General features: G+C 48.8%; 6 protein-coding genes and 1 pseudogene across 7 annotated transcripts in view; all 7 read left to right on the plus strand.

The window, feature by feature from the left end:
• TEOVI_000601100:pseudogene overlaps positions 1-246 on the plus strand; it is a 370-nt pseudogene extending 124 nt beyond the window's left edge. The window contains exon 2 of the mRNA in view: positions 1-246. Within this exon, the coding sequence occupies positions 1-246 (246 nt within the window).
• Positions 247-1,255: 1,009 nt separating this feature from the next.
• TEOVI_000601200 (DNA topoisomerase II beta, putative) lies at positions 1,256-4,921 on the plus strand (the record flags this gene model as incomplete). Its single annotated transcript, XM_067223103.1, has 1 exon — positions 1,256-4,921. One exon carries the CDS (start codon positions 1,256-1,258, stop codon positions 4,919-4,921), a length of 3,666 nt encoding a protein of 1,221 aa, XP_067079204.1.
• A 1,036-nt stretch (positions 4,922-5,957) lies between these two features.
• TEOVI_000601300 (uncharacterized protein) lies at positions 5,958-9,998 on the plus strand (the record flags this gene model as incomplete). The annotated part of the gene is made up of 1 exon (XM_067223104.1): positions 5,958-9,998. The coding sequence occupies one exon, from the start codon at positions 5,958-5,960 to the stop codon at positions 9,996-9,998; it is 4,041 nt and encodes a 1,346-aa protein (XP_067079205.1).
• A 468-nt stretch (positions 9,999-10,466) lies between these two features.
• On the plus strand, positions 10,467-11,702 carry TEOVI_000601400 (KREPB7; the record flags this gene model as incomplete). The annotated part of the gene is made up of 1 exon (XM_067223105.1): positions 10,467-11,702. One exon carries the CDS (start codon positions 10,467-10,469, stop codon positions 11,700-11,702), a length of 1,236 nt encoding a protein of 411 aa, XP_067079206.1.
• Positions 11,703-12,094: 392 nt separating this feature from the next.
• Positions 12,095-12,592, plus strand: TEOVI_000601500 (E2-like ubiquitin-conjugation enzyme, putative; the record flags this gene model as incomplete). Its single annotated transcript, XM_067223106.1, has 1 exon — positions 12,095-12,592. The coding sequence occupies one exon, from the start codon at positions 12,095-12,097 to the stop codon at positions 12,590-12,592; it is 498 nt and encodes a 165-aa protein (XP_067079207.1).
• A 773-nt stretch (positions 12,593-13,365) lies between these two features.
• TEOVI_000601600 (inositol/phosphatidylinositol phosphatase, putative) lies at positions 13,366-15,720 on the plus strand (the record flags this gene model as incomplete). Its single annotated transcript, XM_067223107.1, has 1 exon — positions 13,366-15,720. The coding sequence occupies one exon, from the start codon at positions 13,366-13,368 to the stop codon at positions 15,718-15,720; it is 2,355 nt and encodes a 784-aa protein (XP_067079208.1).
• A 490-nt stretch (positions 15,721-16,210) lies between these two features.
• TEOVI_000601700 (60S acidic ribosomal protein, putative) lies at positions 16,211-16,552 on the plus strand (the record flags this gene model as incomplete). Its single annotated transcript, XM_067223108.1, has 1 exon — positions 16,211-16,552. One exon carries the CDS (start codon positions 16,211-16,213, stop codon positions 16,550-16,552), a length of 342 nt encoding a protein of 113 aa, XP_067079209.1.
• Between the last annotated feature and the right edge of the window lie 153 nt (positions 16,553-16,705).

Consider the following 16,705-nt stretch of genomic DNA (forward strand, 5'->3'; position numbering starts at 1 on the left):
CTTTATTTGGTGTGTAGATCTTTATGTTTGCAATTGAGCTCGGCTCCCTTCCGTTTCCATCCTTACTTAAATTTATCAGTATTGTTATTATTATGTTGTCGTTATTATCATTACTTTTTCCTTTGCTCTTTTTTTTTCGTTTTTTCTTTACTTCCTTTTCTCCTCTCCCTCACACAAATGATTTTCTTTCTGCGTTTCAACTCCTACCATTTGCGAAGGAGTTGGCGCTGGATTCCGTTGCATTGAGGAGTGAAAGAATACGGGGGGAAAAAAAGGAGAGGTTGAGGGAGGAGGAAAGGAAAGAAAAGGGGGGAAGAAAAAGGAGCGGCGGTCCATGAAAGGTAAAGGAGAGAGATAAGGAAAAGGAGTAGGAGGAGTTCGGGGCAAGTGGTGTGGAAAAGAAAGAAATTGGTACTGGGAAGGTACTAAAAGAAAAGGGAAGAGTGAAAAGAAGGAAGGGAGAGAAGAAAGAAGGAAAAAAAACAAGAAAGGAACGAGGCTGGAGGGTTCCAAAGAAGGGAGATAACGTGTTTCAGAAGAAGTTGAGTTATACCCCCTTGGAGTGAGTTAAAGTGCGTGGGAGTGTTTCGTGACACGACGGTGACATCATTATGTGCATGGTAGTTATCGTCGCTTACTGCTGTTATTGTGTCCAGCATGTGGACTGTTTATCGAGTTTTTTTGGGGGGCGGTGATAAATCCCCTCATCAATTTAACAGTTTTCCTTATCATGCTGAATGCTTGGTTGCTCGTAGGTTCAACTATCACGGCCTTTGATACCTGATGTTTTTATTTGTCGTTCGTTCTATGTGCCTTTTCTCCCTTTCTTTTTTTTTTTGATTCTATTCTCTCTCTCATATGCTTCGCTTTTTATTGCCCACTGCGACCCCTCTATGCTTCTATTTTTACATTTACTCTACCAAAAAGAAGCTGAGGGCAACACAGAGAAAGGAACAAGCGATATAAAGTCCTCAGATCAACTGGTTGTGCGAGCGCCTGTTAGGTACTGTTGCCAGCAGTAGGTGAGAGCCCACCGCTCTGAGTGCCACAAGCGGGTTGCGTTAATTCTGTTTTACGCTCAAGTAACCACTGTCTTTTTCTTTTTGGCTTTTACCCGTACTGCTTTGCATTCAGGACGGTGGTAAGCGCGAAGGGAGTTCTTCAATTCTTCTTTACGCTACGCAGCTTGTAGGGGACGACTTGTGCGCATATCGTTGTTGTTATTATTATTATTTAGTTTGACTCCTTATACACAATGGCGGAGGCACACAAGTATAAGAAGCTCACACCTATTGAGCATGTACTCACACGACCAGAGATGTACATTGGTAGTCTCGACACAACGGCAACCCCCATGTTTATATACGATGAACAGAAGGGTCACATGGTGTGGGAGACGGTGAAACTGAATCACGGTTTGCTGAAAATCGTGGATGAAATTCTGCTAAATGCATCTGATAACATCTCCAACAGAAGTGCGCGCATGACGTATATCCGCGTGACCATCACGGACACGGGTGAGATTACTATAGAGAACGACGGCGCTGGGATCCCCATCGTACGCAGTCGAGAGCATAAATTATATATACCAGAGATGGTATTCGGTCACCTACTTACCAGCTCTAATTATGATGACGATAACCAAAATGCAGTTGCTGGTCGCCACGGTTACGGTGCAAAGCTAACCAACATTCTTTCCCTGAGCTTTTCCGTCTGCTGCCGCACAAATGGGAGGGAGTTTCACATGAGTTGGCAGGATCACATGAGGAAGGCAACGGCTCCACGCGTTTCAAACGTCGGCACAAAAGAGAAAAATGTCACGCGTGTGAAGTTTCTCCCCGACTACGAGCGATTTGGCATGAAGGAGAAGAAAATTTCAAACGACATGAAGCGTGTGCTCTACAAGCGCATTATGGACCTTTCCGCAATGTTTCCGAATATTCAAATAACCCTGAACGGCTCATCCTTTGGCTTCAAGTCCTTTAAGGACTATGCGACTCTGTACAGTGCCATGACCCCAAAGGGAGAGAAACCACCGCCACCATACGTATACGAGAGTAAAAGCGGTTGCGTTGCCTTCATTCCTTCAGTAGTCCCCGGGGTGCGGCGGATGTTTGGTGTGGTCAACGGTGTGGTAACGTATAATGGCGGTACGCATTGCAATGCTGCGCAGGATATATTGACCGGCTGCCTCGATGGCGTGGAACGGGAATTAAAGAAGGAGAACAAAGTGATGGACACTAATCGAGTGCTTCGTCACTTCACTATTCTAGTTTTCCTCGTGCAGGTGCAGCCAAAGTTTGATTCTCAGAACAAAGCTCGACTTGTTTCTACCCCCACGATGCCCCGTGTTCCTCGGCAAGATGTGATGAAATATCTTCTGCGCATGCCTTTTCTCGAGGCTCATGTGAGTACTATTACGGGACAGTTAGCGCAGGAACTAAATAAGGAGATCGGCACCGGACGCCGTATGAGTAGCAAAACCCTCCTGACCTCCATAACGAAACTGGTAGATGCAACTTCTACACGCCGTGACCCAAAACATACCCGCACGTTAATTGTTACTGAAGGTGACTCCGCAAAGGCTCTCGCGCAGAACTCTTTATCGAGTGACCAAAAGCGATATACAGGCGTATTTCCGCTTCGGGGTAAGCTGCTAAACGTGCGTAACAAGAATCTTAAGCGACTGAGGAACTGCAAGGAGTTGCAGGAACTGTTTTGTGCCCTGGGACTTGAGCTAGATAAAGATTACACCGACGCCGATGAACTACGATACCAACGCATACTTATCATGACAGATCAGGACGCAGATGGCTCACACATTAAGGGTTTGGTTATCAACGCGTTCGAGTCTTTGTGGCCCTCGTTGCTGGTACGAAATCCTGGGTTCATCTCTATATTCTCCACACCCATCGTAAAGGCACGACTGCGCGACAAGTCGGTGGTATCCTTCTTCAGCATGAAGGAGTTTCACAAGTGGCAGCGCTCAAATGCAAATACACCATACACATGTAAGTACTATAAGGGTCTCGGTACTTCTACCACTGCTGAGGGAAAAGAGTACTTCAAGGATATGGAGAAACACACAATGCGCTTACTCGTGGACCGCTCCGATCATAAGCTTCTTGACAATGTTTTCGACTCACAGGAGGTAGAATGGCGAAAGGACTGGATGACCAAGGCGAATGCTTTTACCGGCGAGGTGGATATTGATCGTAGCAAGAAAATGCTAACGGTCACAGATTTTGTGCATAAGGAGATGGTTCATTTCGCCCTTGTTGGTAATGCCCGTGCGCTTGCGCACTCTGTAGACGGGCTTAAGCCTTCTCAGCGAAAGATTATTTGGGCTCTTATGCGGCGGTCCGGTAATGAGGCGGCGAAGGTGGCACAACTATCAGGTTACATATCAGAAGCTTCCGCTTTTCATCATGGTGAGACTTCATTGCAGGAGACGATGATTAAGATGGCGCAGAGCTTCACTGGTGGTAACAACGTCAACCTTCTCGTCCCTGAGGGTCAGTTCGGTTCTCGTCAGCAACTCGGTAATGATCATGCGGCACCCCGTTACATTTTCACAAAGCTTTCAAAAGTAGCCCGCTTGCTTTTCCCTAGTGAGGATGACCCATTGCTAGACTACATTGTGGAAGAGGGTCAGCAGGTGGAGCCGAACCATTACGTTCCAATCCTACCGCTGCTCCTCTGCAACGGAAGTGTGGGCATCGGTTTCGGTTTTGCGTCGAATATTCCACCATTCCACCCGTTGGACGTATCTGCAGCGGTACGAGCGATGATTAGCGGCGAAGCTGCCAAGTCGGTTGTCCGTCGACTTGTGCCGTGGGCTGTAGGCTTTCAGGGTGAGATACGTCGTGGCCCCGAAGGAGAGTTTATTGCTGTGGGAACGTATACTTACTGTAAGGGTGGTCGTGTGCATGTTACGGAGCTTCCTTGGACGTGTAGCGTTGAAGCATTCCGTGAGCACATTTCTTACCTCGCCACAAAGGATATTGTTAACCGCATTGCCGACTATTCCGGCGCCAATCACGTTGACATTGATGTGGAAGTTGCTCAGGGTGCGGTGAACACATATGCTGAGTGCGAGTCGGAACTTGGCCTCACGCAACGTATTCACATCAACGGTACAGTCTTTTCACCGAATGGAACTCTTTCACCTCTGGAAAGTGACCTCACACCCGTCCTCCAGTGGCACTACGACCGCAGACTTGATTTATATAAAAAGAGGCGACAACGTAATTTGATGCTGTTGGAGCAGGAATTGGCCAGAGAGAAGTCGACACTCAAATTTGTGCAACACTTCCGTGCCGGCCACATTGACTTTGCGAATGCTACGGAGGCAACACTTGAAAAGGTGTGTTCAAAGTTAGGGTTAGTACGTGTAGATGACTCGTTCGACTACATTTTGCGTAAACCCATCACGTTCTATACCAAAACAAGTTTTGAAAATCTTCTCAAGAAGATCGCGGAGACGGAGCGGCGCATTGAAGCTCTCAAGAAGACAACCCCTGTGCAGTTGTGGTTGGGCGAACTTGACCAATTTGATCGCTTCTTTCAGGACCATGAGAAAAAGATGGTGGAGGCTATTTTGAAGGAAAGAAGGCAGCGATCACCCCCGAGTGACCTTCTCCCTGGTCTTCAACAGCCGCGTCTGGAGGTGGAGGAGGCAAAGGGTGGTAAAAAATTTGAGATGCGGGTTCAGGTGCGAAAGTACGTCCCTCCACCAACCAAGCGGGGAGCGGGGGGCCGTAGTGATGGTGACGGAGGCGCAACTGCGGCCGGTGCTGCTGCAGCCGTGGGGGGAAGAGGTGAAAAGAAGGGCCCGGGACGAGCCGGTGGGGTTCGACGTATGGTACTCGACGCCCTTGCGAAGCGTGTGACACGTTTGCTGCCGCGTCTGCTGTTCTAGTCGTTTCGAAAGTATATTCTTCTGGCTCAGCATTAAAGAAAAAAAATCAATGGTAAGATTTAACCATAGAGAGTTTCTCGCTATAAATCATAGAAACATGCAATAAAGAAAAAAATGAAAAAAAAAACATTTTGGTGCAAAAAAAAAAAGGGCAGTGATAGTTGTGGTGGTGGCAGAATGATGAAGAAACTGAACGGATGGGCGAGTGGGTGGGATGAAATAAATCGTGAGAATTAATACATAGAAAGAAAAAAGGCGGTTAGTGGCAGTGATGCTAATAATTTTCATAACCCATCCTCTCAGATTATTGGTGAGCGTTGTACCGATCGTTTCCCTCCCGTATTAAATTCCACATACTCTCTCTCTCGATAATTACACGAGCGTATCCGCACTCCTGGACAACAGGTAGTGAGGGAGAGAAACATGACGAAGGGGGAAACTATAGACGTCCTTTTTTTTTTTCCTTTTTACTCGTCTTACTATTGGCATTTGTTTTTGTTTTTGTGTTCCTAGTCGGCACGCGAACACACACTTGTACGCCCCTCCCCTTTCGTGCTCTACGTTGCGGGAAGCACGGAGAAGGCATATCTACGGGCGTTTGTTTGTTTTGTATTTATGTGTGTGGGTAATTTTGTGGCCGTTGAAGCAATGCAATACGCATGCGGAAAGGTCGCTAGGCGTCGTATGCCTTCACGCGGCACCTTCCTTTTTTCTCCTTGATATGTTCTACGTGCATGCGATGTGCTATTCTTTCAGATGCGTAATGTCTTCGACGATTCTCTGCTCGTCGTCACCATCGTCTGAAGTTGTTTTTCTGTTCATCCTCTGCTCTTTGTTGGAGAGCTTTTGCCAAAGAACGTTCCTTTCCACTTCCCCCTCTTTGCCTTGCTTGTCACGCGACTTGGTCTGAGTCGGTGGTGTTGCTTCCTGCGTGTTTGTGCGGGTGGGAGGCTCGGAAAACTAAGTTGGGAGGCGATTAAAGTAGCGTATCCTCTCAGCCTTGTGTGCGCATCGGCTGCACCTGTATCTATAGGGAATGGAGGCGATTTACTTTACTACTAAGCTGGATGAGGTTCGCAGTTATTATGAATCTGATACGAAAAGCGATGACGACATCGTTTACGCTGTTTACAGTTTAGTGAACGATGCGCACACCGTGTCAAAAATGTTATTGTTAGAGTCGCGTTTCGAAGAACTCCGACGCTGTCTCAGTGTGTGTTGGGTTGCCCTTGGGGAAGAGCATGTGAAGGAAGATGGTCGTATTGTGTTGGGTAATCTCACTGGCGAGGACCGCAGAATGATCGACTTACTCCTGCAGCGTACTCTGCTTCTGGAACAACAGACTGAGGAAGTTATCCAGAAGAATAAGGCACAGAACATTATGAGCTATACGGCAGAGGTAATCCGCAGCCAGCTTGCCACATTGACAAAAGAAAGCGGGCTGAAGAGTGGAATTGGCACTGCTAACGGTGATAACAAGGAGAGAGGACAGGGTGAATCAAAACCTCCCGTAACCCCACCTAAAAGAGGTTCTGCCTTTGGAAGAAGCAAATTGATGAGGCGCTGGGGAGGAGAGAGGGCTACACCTCCGCTTGTGACGTACACTCGCTTTTCCAACGCTTCTTCTGGGCTGCCTTATGAAACCGTTTCATCTCTGACGGAGAGCGATGAAGGAGCGCAACCCGAAGGTAGTTCTTCCTTCTCTCACTATACTTTGAGAGACGTCTCGGCGACCGCGATTCACAGAGTCGGCAACGGAAGCTATTCATCTTCGGTGAGTGGTGGCGCCGATGTGCGGCCCGGTGCAGCAGTATGTGTCCCGAGTGAGAACTTTGTACCACCTGTGGACTCCTCTGAGCTGTTTGGACCCAATGCGTCGACCCTCGGCAGAGATCAGCGGGGAATTTGTAGCGGATTGGCCGAGGCATCAGCGGGCCCATCTCGGTCACCTTCAGAAAAGTCCTCCAGCTTTAGTTCGTATACCTCTGCCCTGTCGGACGTCTGGGCCGCGGACACGGGAAAGCGTATCGCTCGGACGGCAACGGCAATGAGAGTGGCAGTAGAAGAGCAGTACTTTCCTGCTGGGGTGGTTGAAGGTTTAGACAATGCAATACTTTCTGAGGTAAAACAGGATTCTGTGAAGGGGCCACCAGAGATCCCACCGCGCTTGTCGCATACTTTGACTTGCGGTGCCTTGGTGGGACAACAGGATCACACAAAACGGAAAAGTGATGCAGCGACGGATGATGGGCTAGTGGCTTTTGATGAGTCTGTGAGTGGGGATGCGCCCGCCGATCCTCTGCGAGAAACTATGGAAACAGCGGATCAGCATGTTGAAACTGTGCCGTGTCTCCCACCGATGCAAAATGATGTCTCTCCTGGGTCATCGCAGGGATCCGTGGAACTATGCAGCGGGCAGCGGAATGATACTCAGAGCACGAGTGGTTTTCTTCCCATGCTGACACTATGCCCGAAACTGTCCTCTGAAGCGAAAGCACATGTGGCCAAGGTGTGTAAGGAATACAAGGAAAAAATGATGGATGTTAATTTGTCCATGGAGGCCATGCGCCGTAAAACGGAGGAACAGAAACAGCTCTTAAATCCAAAGGATAAGTTTGTTCTCAAGGCAACAAACGAGTGGATGAGAATGCAAAAAACACCGACTACGTCGCCAGGGGCCGCTGTCGAACCCTCGGTCGCAGGGCAGTCGGACTTGCCCACACCCTCAAAGGGGCCCGCCGAAGTTGCGTATAAGCAAGCTTGTTTGTCCGTTGGTCAAAGACTCCAGACCTCTCATACATGGAGAAGGAGGAGCAGCAGGATGCCAAGCTGCAGAACTGTCGAAAGCTTCGCAACTGATGAAAGTTTTTTCTCGCAAACAAACACTTTTGAATACCCCACCACTTCAAGCGCATCTCATACCGGGGTTGGTCCGTTGAATGGTATACGGGGTTCCGCGGGTAAAGCGGCCACTGATGAGACCCGCGAAAACGTCAGCCAAACAGATGGAGCGAAGGCCAGGTCATCGCCAACTCCGCGACGGAAGATTGCAGGGGTGAGGCTTACCGACGCACAGCATCAACTTAAGCGGCTGCGCTTGTTGAGTGACGAACCCTTTCCCGAGGTTCACCGCATGGTAATTGAGCGTGCGGAGAAGATCGTGGATTTGGAACAAGGTGGTCTCAGCATTGGACGGCTGCGCTCACATCCACGTAGTTCACACAGAGAGGGGCTGCCATCCAATACTGAGAATTTTCCCGGCCTCTCTTTATCATCGGTTCAGACAAACTCTCTAACAAGGTATGGGCACGTGTTATCTTCTTTACCATCGGGTAATATGCACCCTGGAACAGGGAGTAGTGAGCATCTTCCTTTGCTCTCGTGGATGAAACAAAATTGCGGCTCTCTTAGCGCAGCAGTGAGGAAAGATGTCTTGGGCATTAGGCCCTCAAGCGGCGCAAATTTGGTGACCGTCGTCCGCAGCACCGACGCCAAGGTCACAGCTGAGGACCTTCAACCCACCATTCTGTCATCCATTGACGATCTTCACCGGCGCCCTAACTGGACCGTTCTAAACACTGCCACCTTAAGTATGTTTGCCCCGCTCCACCTAGCAGTAGTGCGGATTCAATTAGTATTGCGTCAGTTCATTGCCAAGCGCGAACTGAACGACCGCAAGCGTGCGGTAGAACACCACCTTGCGCGCTTGGTTGTACGTGATGAATGCGCCATCGCCATACAGCGATGGGGACGCTGGTTGATATCACTACAGTTTGTTGCGGTACTGCTGTATCGAAGCAAAACCTATGAGAAGCTATCGGAGCGATCCTTAAACTGCGAGGCGCCGAGTTTTACCGATGTGTCGTACGAACTCATAAGGCGGTTCTCCGTTACAGGAAATCTGACAACGGCGTTCTTCACACCAACCCCTGAACCGAGAATCCGGAGTGGTAATCTCTCTAGAACGGGCAATCGCCGTGTAACGGTTGGCTGTCTCCCTTATTTCCCGCGCTCCACAGTGGGGCAAGCCCCTTTTGGCCTTCCATCCTCTTCGTGCACAACTATGTGTCAGGCGAGCGTATCTTTGTCACGAGAATCCTCACCGGTGAGGAGACAGCGGGAGATTGATGCCTCTCGTGTAATTGTGAAGGCGTTCCGCAAGTGTAAACAAAGTAAGCTGCGTGTCTGGGAGCGGGAAATGGACAATTTTTTGCGTTTCGTCACTCGGAAAGCGAGCGCAGGTGAAACCTTCAAAGATTCCCGCTGCAAGTCGCAGCGCCAGACACAGAAGTATACTGGGGATGTTAAATGCTCGCCGCGGAGAGGTGGTCGGGCGGAAGACGCCACTCTCTTTCCAGTTTCGCCTGACCGCTTGTTGGGTGACACATACGCAGCTTGGGAGGCACGTGTCCGAAAAGCGAGGGAGGAGGGCAACTTCCTCACACCTCTCAACAGTGTGAAACTGTCCCAACTTTATTCCATCTATGAGCAGCGTCTGGAGGTTGAGGCATTGCGACGGCTGAGGGAGCTGGAGGCTCTCATAGAAGCTGAGGAAGAGCAGGTGAAGCGCGAGGAGCTAGAGCAATCATTGCAAGTGCTACAACCGTGCTTGCGGGGCTACCTCGCAAGGCGGCGTATTGCGTTCCGTTGGAAAGAACTTAAAAAGGGTAAACTTTTCTCGAATCGCCCAGCGCGACTCATCAACGTTTCTCGGAATAGAACCGCCGGTTTCCGTGGTCGTGCTGAAAGGGGAAGGACTGTCCCCTTGGAAGGAGAGTCTCTGGAGTTTGCATGTGAGGAGGAGCATCCCATTCCACCAAAAGTGGACAATTTTATACAGCAGTCCATTAATCGCCGCAACACATTGATGATCCCAATTACAGATGAGGGGCGTACAGCCCGATTGAGGTTGGTTATAATGATGCAGACGTGCTTGCGGCAGAAGGCAAGCCTTCTATCTGTTGCGGATCAGTATGTTACAGTTTGCGCCGTTGCAATACAGCGCTGGTGGCGCCTCATGACACTCTTGCGTAAGAGGTCCAGCGACAAAATACAAGGAGCAAATTGCGCGATTTAGATGCGTATGTTTTTGGTTGAGTTCGGAACAATGTTGTTTTGTATTTAGTCATGTAAACTATTATCTCAGTGTCATTACCGATACTTCTATGATTTGCTCGTGCAGTTCAGTTACATTTACGCTATCTCGATGTTGTTTTGTGTATGTGTGCAATCCTCAGAGTATTGTGGAGCTGTCACTTTCCCCCCTTTCACATGTGTATCTGCAGTTTGTTGTAATACTGTCATGGGTTGACTGCCCTTATTTACTTAACTTTCAATTTCACAATACTTCTGCGTAGGAAAGACCATTGTACATCTGCTGGCGCAGTGCAAACAAGGTCACCGTAGGAGGGATTAGGGGTTGAGGGCGGCGCTTCACCTAAATTCAAAGTTTGCTCCCGTCTCTCAAACCACGTGGCGCAAAATTCCATACAGCGACGGCGGTACTCCTGCACAAGCACGAAGTGCAGCGTAATTAAACGACTCCATGTTTCAAAAAGCACTTCGTCGACTGCAGCAACAGGCATCACAGAATCCACCAGTTGGTTCCGCCAATATTCCTTCACCCTACGCAACGGAAGGTGGGCACGTCCCCATTTGGTCCATCGTAAACGGCTTCGTGCAGAAACGTAATTGGGTGTTCCGTAACCCTGAGTGGTGTGACCTTTGCAAAGAACCTGTGGCATTGTGGGTGAACCATCACGGTCGTAAGGACCACGCCTTAATGGACATGCACTATACACAAATGATGGAATATCCGAGGCGGTGGAACCCCGAGGAAGTTCTCGTGGCATTTTTTGACGAACTACAACTCCCCGTAGAAACGTATCAGCGTAGCTATACATGTTACGAACGTGCCCATAGGAATGAGCTTTACTCCATGCTTGTGGAGTTGGAGGAGGCCAAAATGCTTTACTTTGGGGAGCCGCGAAACACTTACCTTCACCGAATGCAAGGTGGTTTGCGTGGTATGGACCATCAGGGTGCACTTGTGCTGCACCGCTACATCCTAGGCCCCTTCATGCGGCTATACCCCAATGCTCACATACAGGACTTCTCAAACCTCGTGGACTTTGTAACCTGCGCGTACAATATGGAAACTGTTTACGATTTGTGTGGTTTCTACACACTTGATAAAGTAGCATTAAAGGCCGACTATAAACCGAGCTCACCGGCAGCTTTGGGGTTAGGAGGAATCGCCGTACACTCCTCCCCTTCGCATGGATTTGTTCAGAACGCGGCAGAGTCCCAGCAGCAGTCGAGGCGAGCGAGTTCAACCGCTTCAACGGGGTCTCGTAGTGCTGCGGACATGGATGAAGAGGCTTTTTCACGTAAGGCTGTTTTTGTTAGGCAGTTGTTAGGTCAACTGCGATGGTTGACACTTCCATGTGAAGAGCATCCGGCAGGTTGTAAATTCCCCCAACACCTGATGCTCTTGGGTGAGATTTGCCTCAAGTATCTTGTGGTGGAGATAATAGCGGCACGCCTGTGTGAATATATGGTGCGAGTGGAGCCGGTGTGGCGTGACCATGGTTACGAGCGGGTCAAACTCAACGTTGATAAAATCATGAAACAGGGAAGGGATATATTACCCGAGCCAATAAAGTACTTTTACCGACCAATGTCACCCAATATGGATGACTTGTACAGTACCAAAGTAGGCGTGTTGGATGAGGCACTGGAAAAGGCTGCGGTTACTCAATCACTCTCTAAAGGTGTGTAGGCGTCGAGTGATTGTGTGTGTGTGTGTGTTTGTGTAGTATCGTGGTTATGTGGGTTATACACTGAGTCAGTGCTTACTGGGGCCGGTCGCAGTAGGTATCAGCAAAAGCCACTAACTGAAACTACTCCGCAAGCCCGAAGCTGTCGTCGTTGTTGTTTTATTTACCATCACTTTCTGTGAATGGAGTGTTGTTTCTCACCCTGTTGTTATTGTTGCATATGATTTGTACCATCGCCGTTTTCAACATTTTCGTTTCTTTGTTTTTGATGCAGCCGTGTTTGTCAACTCTTCTTCTCATCCTTGTGTCCTATAATTTTTTTCTTTTTACATCGCAACTGCCAGGAGGCAGAATAATACAGTCGCTGCCTTGAAGGTTGAGAGGGGACAGACGAATGGATCCGGCGGTTAGGGAAAGCGTTTCGCGTATTCCACTGCTCAAAACTAAAGCTGGTCCTCGTGATGGGGAACAATGGACGCAACGACTAAAGGAAGAGTATACTTCTCTTATTCAGTTCGTGGAGAACAATAAAGCGAGTGATAACCATTGGTTTAAGCTCGAGAGCAATGAGGCAGGAACCCGGTGGTACGGGACATGCTGGACGTACTATAAGAATGAAAGATATGAGTTTAATATGAACTTTGACCTCGCTGTAACATACCCTCAAGCACCACCAGAGATTGCTTTACCAGAACTGGAGGGTAAAACAGTGAAAATGTACCGTGGTGGTAAAATTTGCATGACGACGCACTTTTTCCCACTATGGGCTCGGAATGTCCCTTATTTTGGCATCAGTCATGCACTCGCATTAGGATTGGGTCCGTGGTTATCCATTGAGGTACCGGCGATGGTGGAGGATGGGGTTCTTAAACCCAAAAAAGTGGAAAGTTAGTAGTTGTGCGGGAAGAGGAAAGTGAAGGGATGGCTCCAATTTTTTTCGTGTGTGGTTTACGTGCCTGAAGTGCGTTTTTTCTTCCCCCCCCTTTGATTTTACGCTCATTTAGTTTTCATTTTTATATAGAGGGTAGTGCCATTCACATGAGTGTGGGGGCAAGGCCGACAACTGGGAGCGGACGGCACCGCACACAAAATGACTGGCTTCTCGTCCTTCCTCCTGTTTTCTTTTTCCATCAGCCCGCGGCGTTCTTCTTTTCTTTTTTTCCCATTGCAGTTTTGATCTATTCTAACTGCTGCTCGTGCCGTTGCCTGCATACAACCTCAATTCTCCACGTGTTTACACACTTAACTTTCTGTCAGTAAAAATATTTTTTCAAATTTCTTTCTTTGCTTCTGCTGCGAGTGAAACGAACAAAAAAAATGGACAAATATTTCGAATGCACTTGTTTCCTCCTCTTTTCCACACTTCTATTAAGTTGCGGTCACCTCTCCCTCATCCTCCACCGGCTCTGCGCGGGACTGACAAGGGGGGAACGGCGCCGCAAGAAAAAGTAATAATAATAATAATAGTGAAAGTGTATATCAAAAAGTGTGTTGGGAAAAAGAAGAGGGGCCAAAAAAAAAAAGCGTGAGCCACAACAGAATCAGTCAGGAGTTGCACCTGGTAGAGGGTCGTAAATATTGGCACCAAAATTAAACAGCACGGGGGAAGAAGAACAAGGAAAATAACTAGTTATTCAGCCCAAATATTTGTTTTCTTCGATTGTAATGGTGAATGGTCTCCCACCGGCATTTCAGCAAACACACTATTCTTCTGACGATATTTTTGCCTTCCTGAGGACTGCTTCACCGGTGCAGAGTTCATGTGAAATACTTTTCCCTGAAGAAGTTTGGGTACAACAGGAGTTGCAGTTCTATGAGGACTCCTATACGGAACAGCAGGACCTTAGAACATGCATTGTTACTTTTAATGTTGCAAGTAAGAAACCACCTCAAAATTTAGCTTCGCTTATTGCACTCACCATGCCGGGTGCAGGTGGTGAGCCTGTGGATCTCATTATGGTGAGCCTTCAAGAAGTTGACATGAGCGCCTCGGCTATGCTGAAGGATGAGACAGACGCTTCGGTAGTGTGGGTGAGTGCACTCCAAGCGGTAATTGGCGCTGACTCGCAAGCAGCCGGCGAATCTCCTTACTTTGCGTTTCCTCCCAAACAACTTGTTGGCTTACTACTCTGCGTATTCATTCGCCGCTCTTTGCTGCCGCATGCGCAGAAGATGGCCATCACAACGGTGGCGACAGGGGCACTGGGGACCATGGGAAACAAAGGTGCAGTGGGGCTCCACCTCGGGCTCTGCCGCTCTAATTTATGTTTCATTAATATGCATCTTGCGGCGGGGCAAAAGAACGTGGTGAAGCGCAACAACGACGTTAGCAAGATATTTATGGGCATGGACTTCAACACCACGAAACGACCCATTTCGTTGGAAACCCGAGGGGGTAACAGCGCGCAATCGGAGTTGCAGTTTCAGTATCCGGAGTTTTTGCCCCACAATAACGACGTCATTGTTGTTGCGGGTGACCTTAACTATCGGGTGAATCTGACTTACAGGGAGTCGTTGCAGTTGGCAATGAAAAAAGATTATGCGACTCTGCTGAAACATGATGAGTTTGTGAAAGAACTTGCGAACACGCATTCACCGTGGATGGGTTTCGTCGAGCTGACCCCCACGTACCCACCTACGTACCGCTATGACATTGGTACGAATAATTACGACACAAGTGAAAAGCAACGGGTACCGAGTTACACTGACCGAATAGCAATCTGGACGAGACGGAGGGACCATCAGAGCTCTATTCGTTTGGAACGACTTCAAGCATTGACAGACGTTATGAGCAGCGACCACAAACCGGTTCAGGCGTGCCTGTGCCTTCCCATAAGCCGTGAGGTGTTGGAGAAGAAGATTTCAGTCACACAAAGTCTGCGCGACAGCGTCAAGAGAGAGGGGTTGGACCGTATTAGAAAAGCCAAAATATCGGTTAATTCACAAAGTCTCAATTTTGGGGTTCGCCAATTCGGCGATTGTGGGAGCCGTCAGCCACTTAAGATTACCAACGAAGGCGACTGTGTGGCCGTGATCAAGGCGTTTCGGCAGCAAGACGGAGATCCCAGCAAGGGTGCGTGGCTGCGTGTGTTTCCGTTAATCATCTTCATTCCTCCTCGTAAGGAAAAGGAGGTGATGATAGAGTGTCAACTGGACCGCAACTCAACGGAATGGGTCAGAAACTGGAGGCCCTTTGAGGGTCGCGGCGAGGTAGAAATTACTTCTACGCTCGTGTTGTGTGTGCGTAACGGTGATATTCACTTTGTGGAGTGTCGCTGCACGGTAAGGCCAAGTGTGTTCGGAAATACCCTTGACAACATTTCACTTCTTCGCAATGAAGTGTGTGCTGCCGCCTACACGCTATGGGGCACGCCCGAGAGGAGATCTGGTGGATGCATGCCCCAAATCCCAAAAGAGTTGTGGTATCTTTGTGAGGCCATATATGAGCGCGGAGCTCAGCAACCGAACCTGTTCACTGAAAACCCTTCCACTGAAGTCTGCGATGCGATTATGAAGCATCTGAACACGCAGTGTAGACCACTCCCATCTGAGTACAACGTACAGTGCATTTCAGCATGTTTAATTTACTTTCTCCAGTCGCTGCAGGAGCCCGTTGTGCCCTACGAATTGTATGAAAAAGCCTTGGCAGTGCTAAAATCGAAGAGCGGGAATCCGTTTCAGTTTGTTCAGCAGCAGTTACCTCCCCTTCACGCGAATGTTTGGATATATGTCTGCTCTCTGATGAATTTCTTACTGCGACCTGTGAACACGTGCGGCAACGGACTTACCACCAAATTCCTAGCAAGAGTGCTTAGTGATGTGATGCTCGTTCGCCCCGAAGCTCTAACGCAAATGCCACCCAGTGTAGGTACGTGCACTCATCAGGAGGTAGCGTCAAATGCTCCCCCTAAGGGCGGGACCGCATTGCAGGCATTTCGGCAGCAACTGCAGCAAGAGAGGGAGGATGCTTTGCGCTTCGTCGAGTGTTTTCTTGTTCCACCTCCAGCCGTGATATTGTGAAGGGGTTGTGTATTTGCTTTTTCTTTTTTCAAAAAAAAAATTATCAATGTTTATAATTGCGTGGTACTTGAAGTGTCTGATTTTGGGGAAGGGTTAGGGGAAAGGAACGAATATTTCATTTACCTCTTTTTGTGTTGCTTTTAGTTGTTGTTGTTGTTGTTTTTGGGGCTTACTAGCTTTACATTACCGTGTTGACTCGCCCATTTTTTTTCTTTTGCACTTTTATGGGCGTGACCGACCCAAGTCACACGCTTTTCGATGGGTGTGCCCGTTCCCCGAAGAAATGACTGGACTGTTTCCGCTTCTGCCTCTCAGTGCTATTTTCTTGCTCTTTCCCCATCATTCTTACATTGTTGCTGCTTTGTTCTCGATTCTTTTCCTTTTTCCCCCTTGTTGCTTCTTTTTTTTTGATGTGTGGGGGTTACATCTTCTCTTTTGTCAGCGGGAAGTCTTCTTTTTTTTCTCTTTTTTCCAGAAAAACACCACAGCCATGTCCATGAAGTATCTTGCTGCGTACGCTTTGGCGTCGCTTGCCAAACCTGCACCGACTGCCGACGACGTGAAGGCCATTTGCAAAGCCAGTGGCGTCAAAGTCGAAGAGGACTCGCTCGCGTTCGTTATGGAAGCCATCGATGGCCGTAGCGTCAACACACTCATTGCGGAGGGTGTCGCTAAGATGAGCGCTGTGTCGGTGGCAGCCGCTCCTGCAGCTGGAGGTGCAGCGGCTCCCGCGGCGGGCGGTGCAGCAGCTGGTGGCGCGGCCGCCCCTGCAAAGAAGCAAGAAGTGGAGGAGGAAGAGGATGATGATATGGGTTTTGGCCTGTTTGACTAAATCGGGCAGAGTATACTCCTGGTCTGTCGTTTCCGCTCGCTTTGCATCACGTTAGGACCTTTGACATTTTGTGTATTCGGTGAAGTCCGCTGGGTGGTCGGAGTATCCTGGGGCGAGAGAGTGGAGGGAAGGGCGAGAGAATTCTACCCCGTT

Source organism: Trypanosoma equiperdum (genome assembly GCF_001457755.1).
Source record: "Trypanosoma equiperdum strain OVI genome assembly, contig: ctg_1775, whole genome shotgun sequence".
NCBI classification, from domain to species: domain Eukaryota; phylum Euglenozoa; class Kinetoplastea; order Trypanosomatida; family Trypanosomatidae; genus Trypanosoma; species Trypanosoma equiperdum.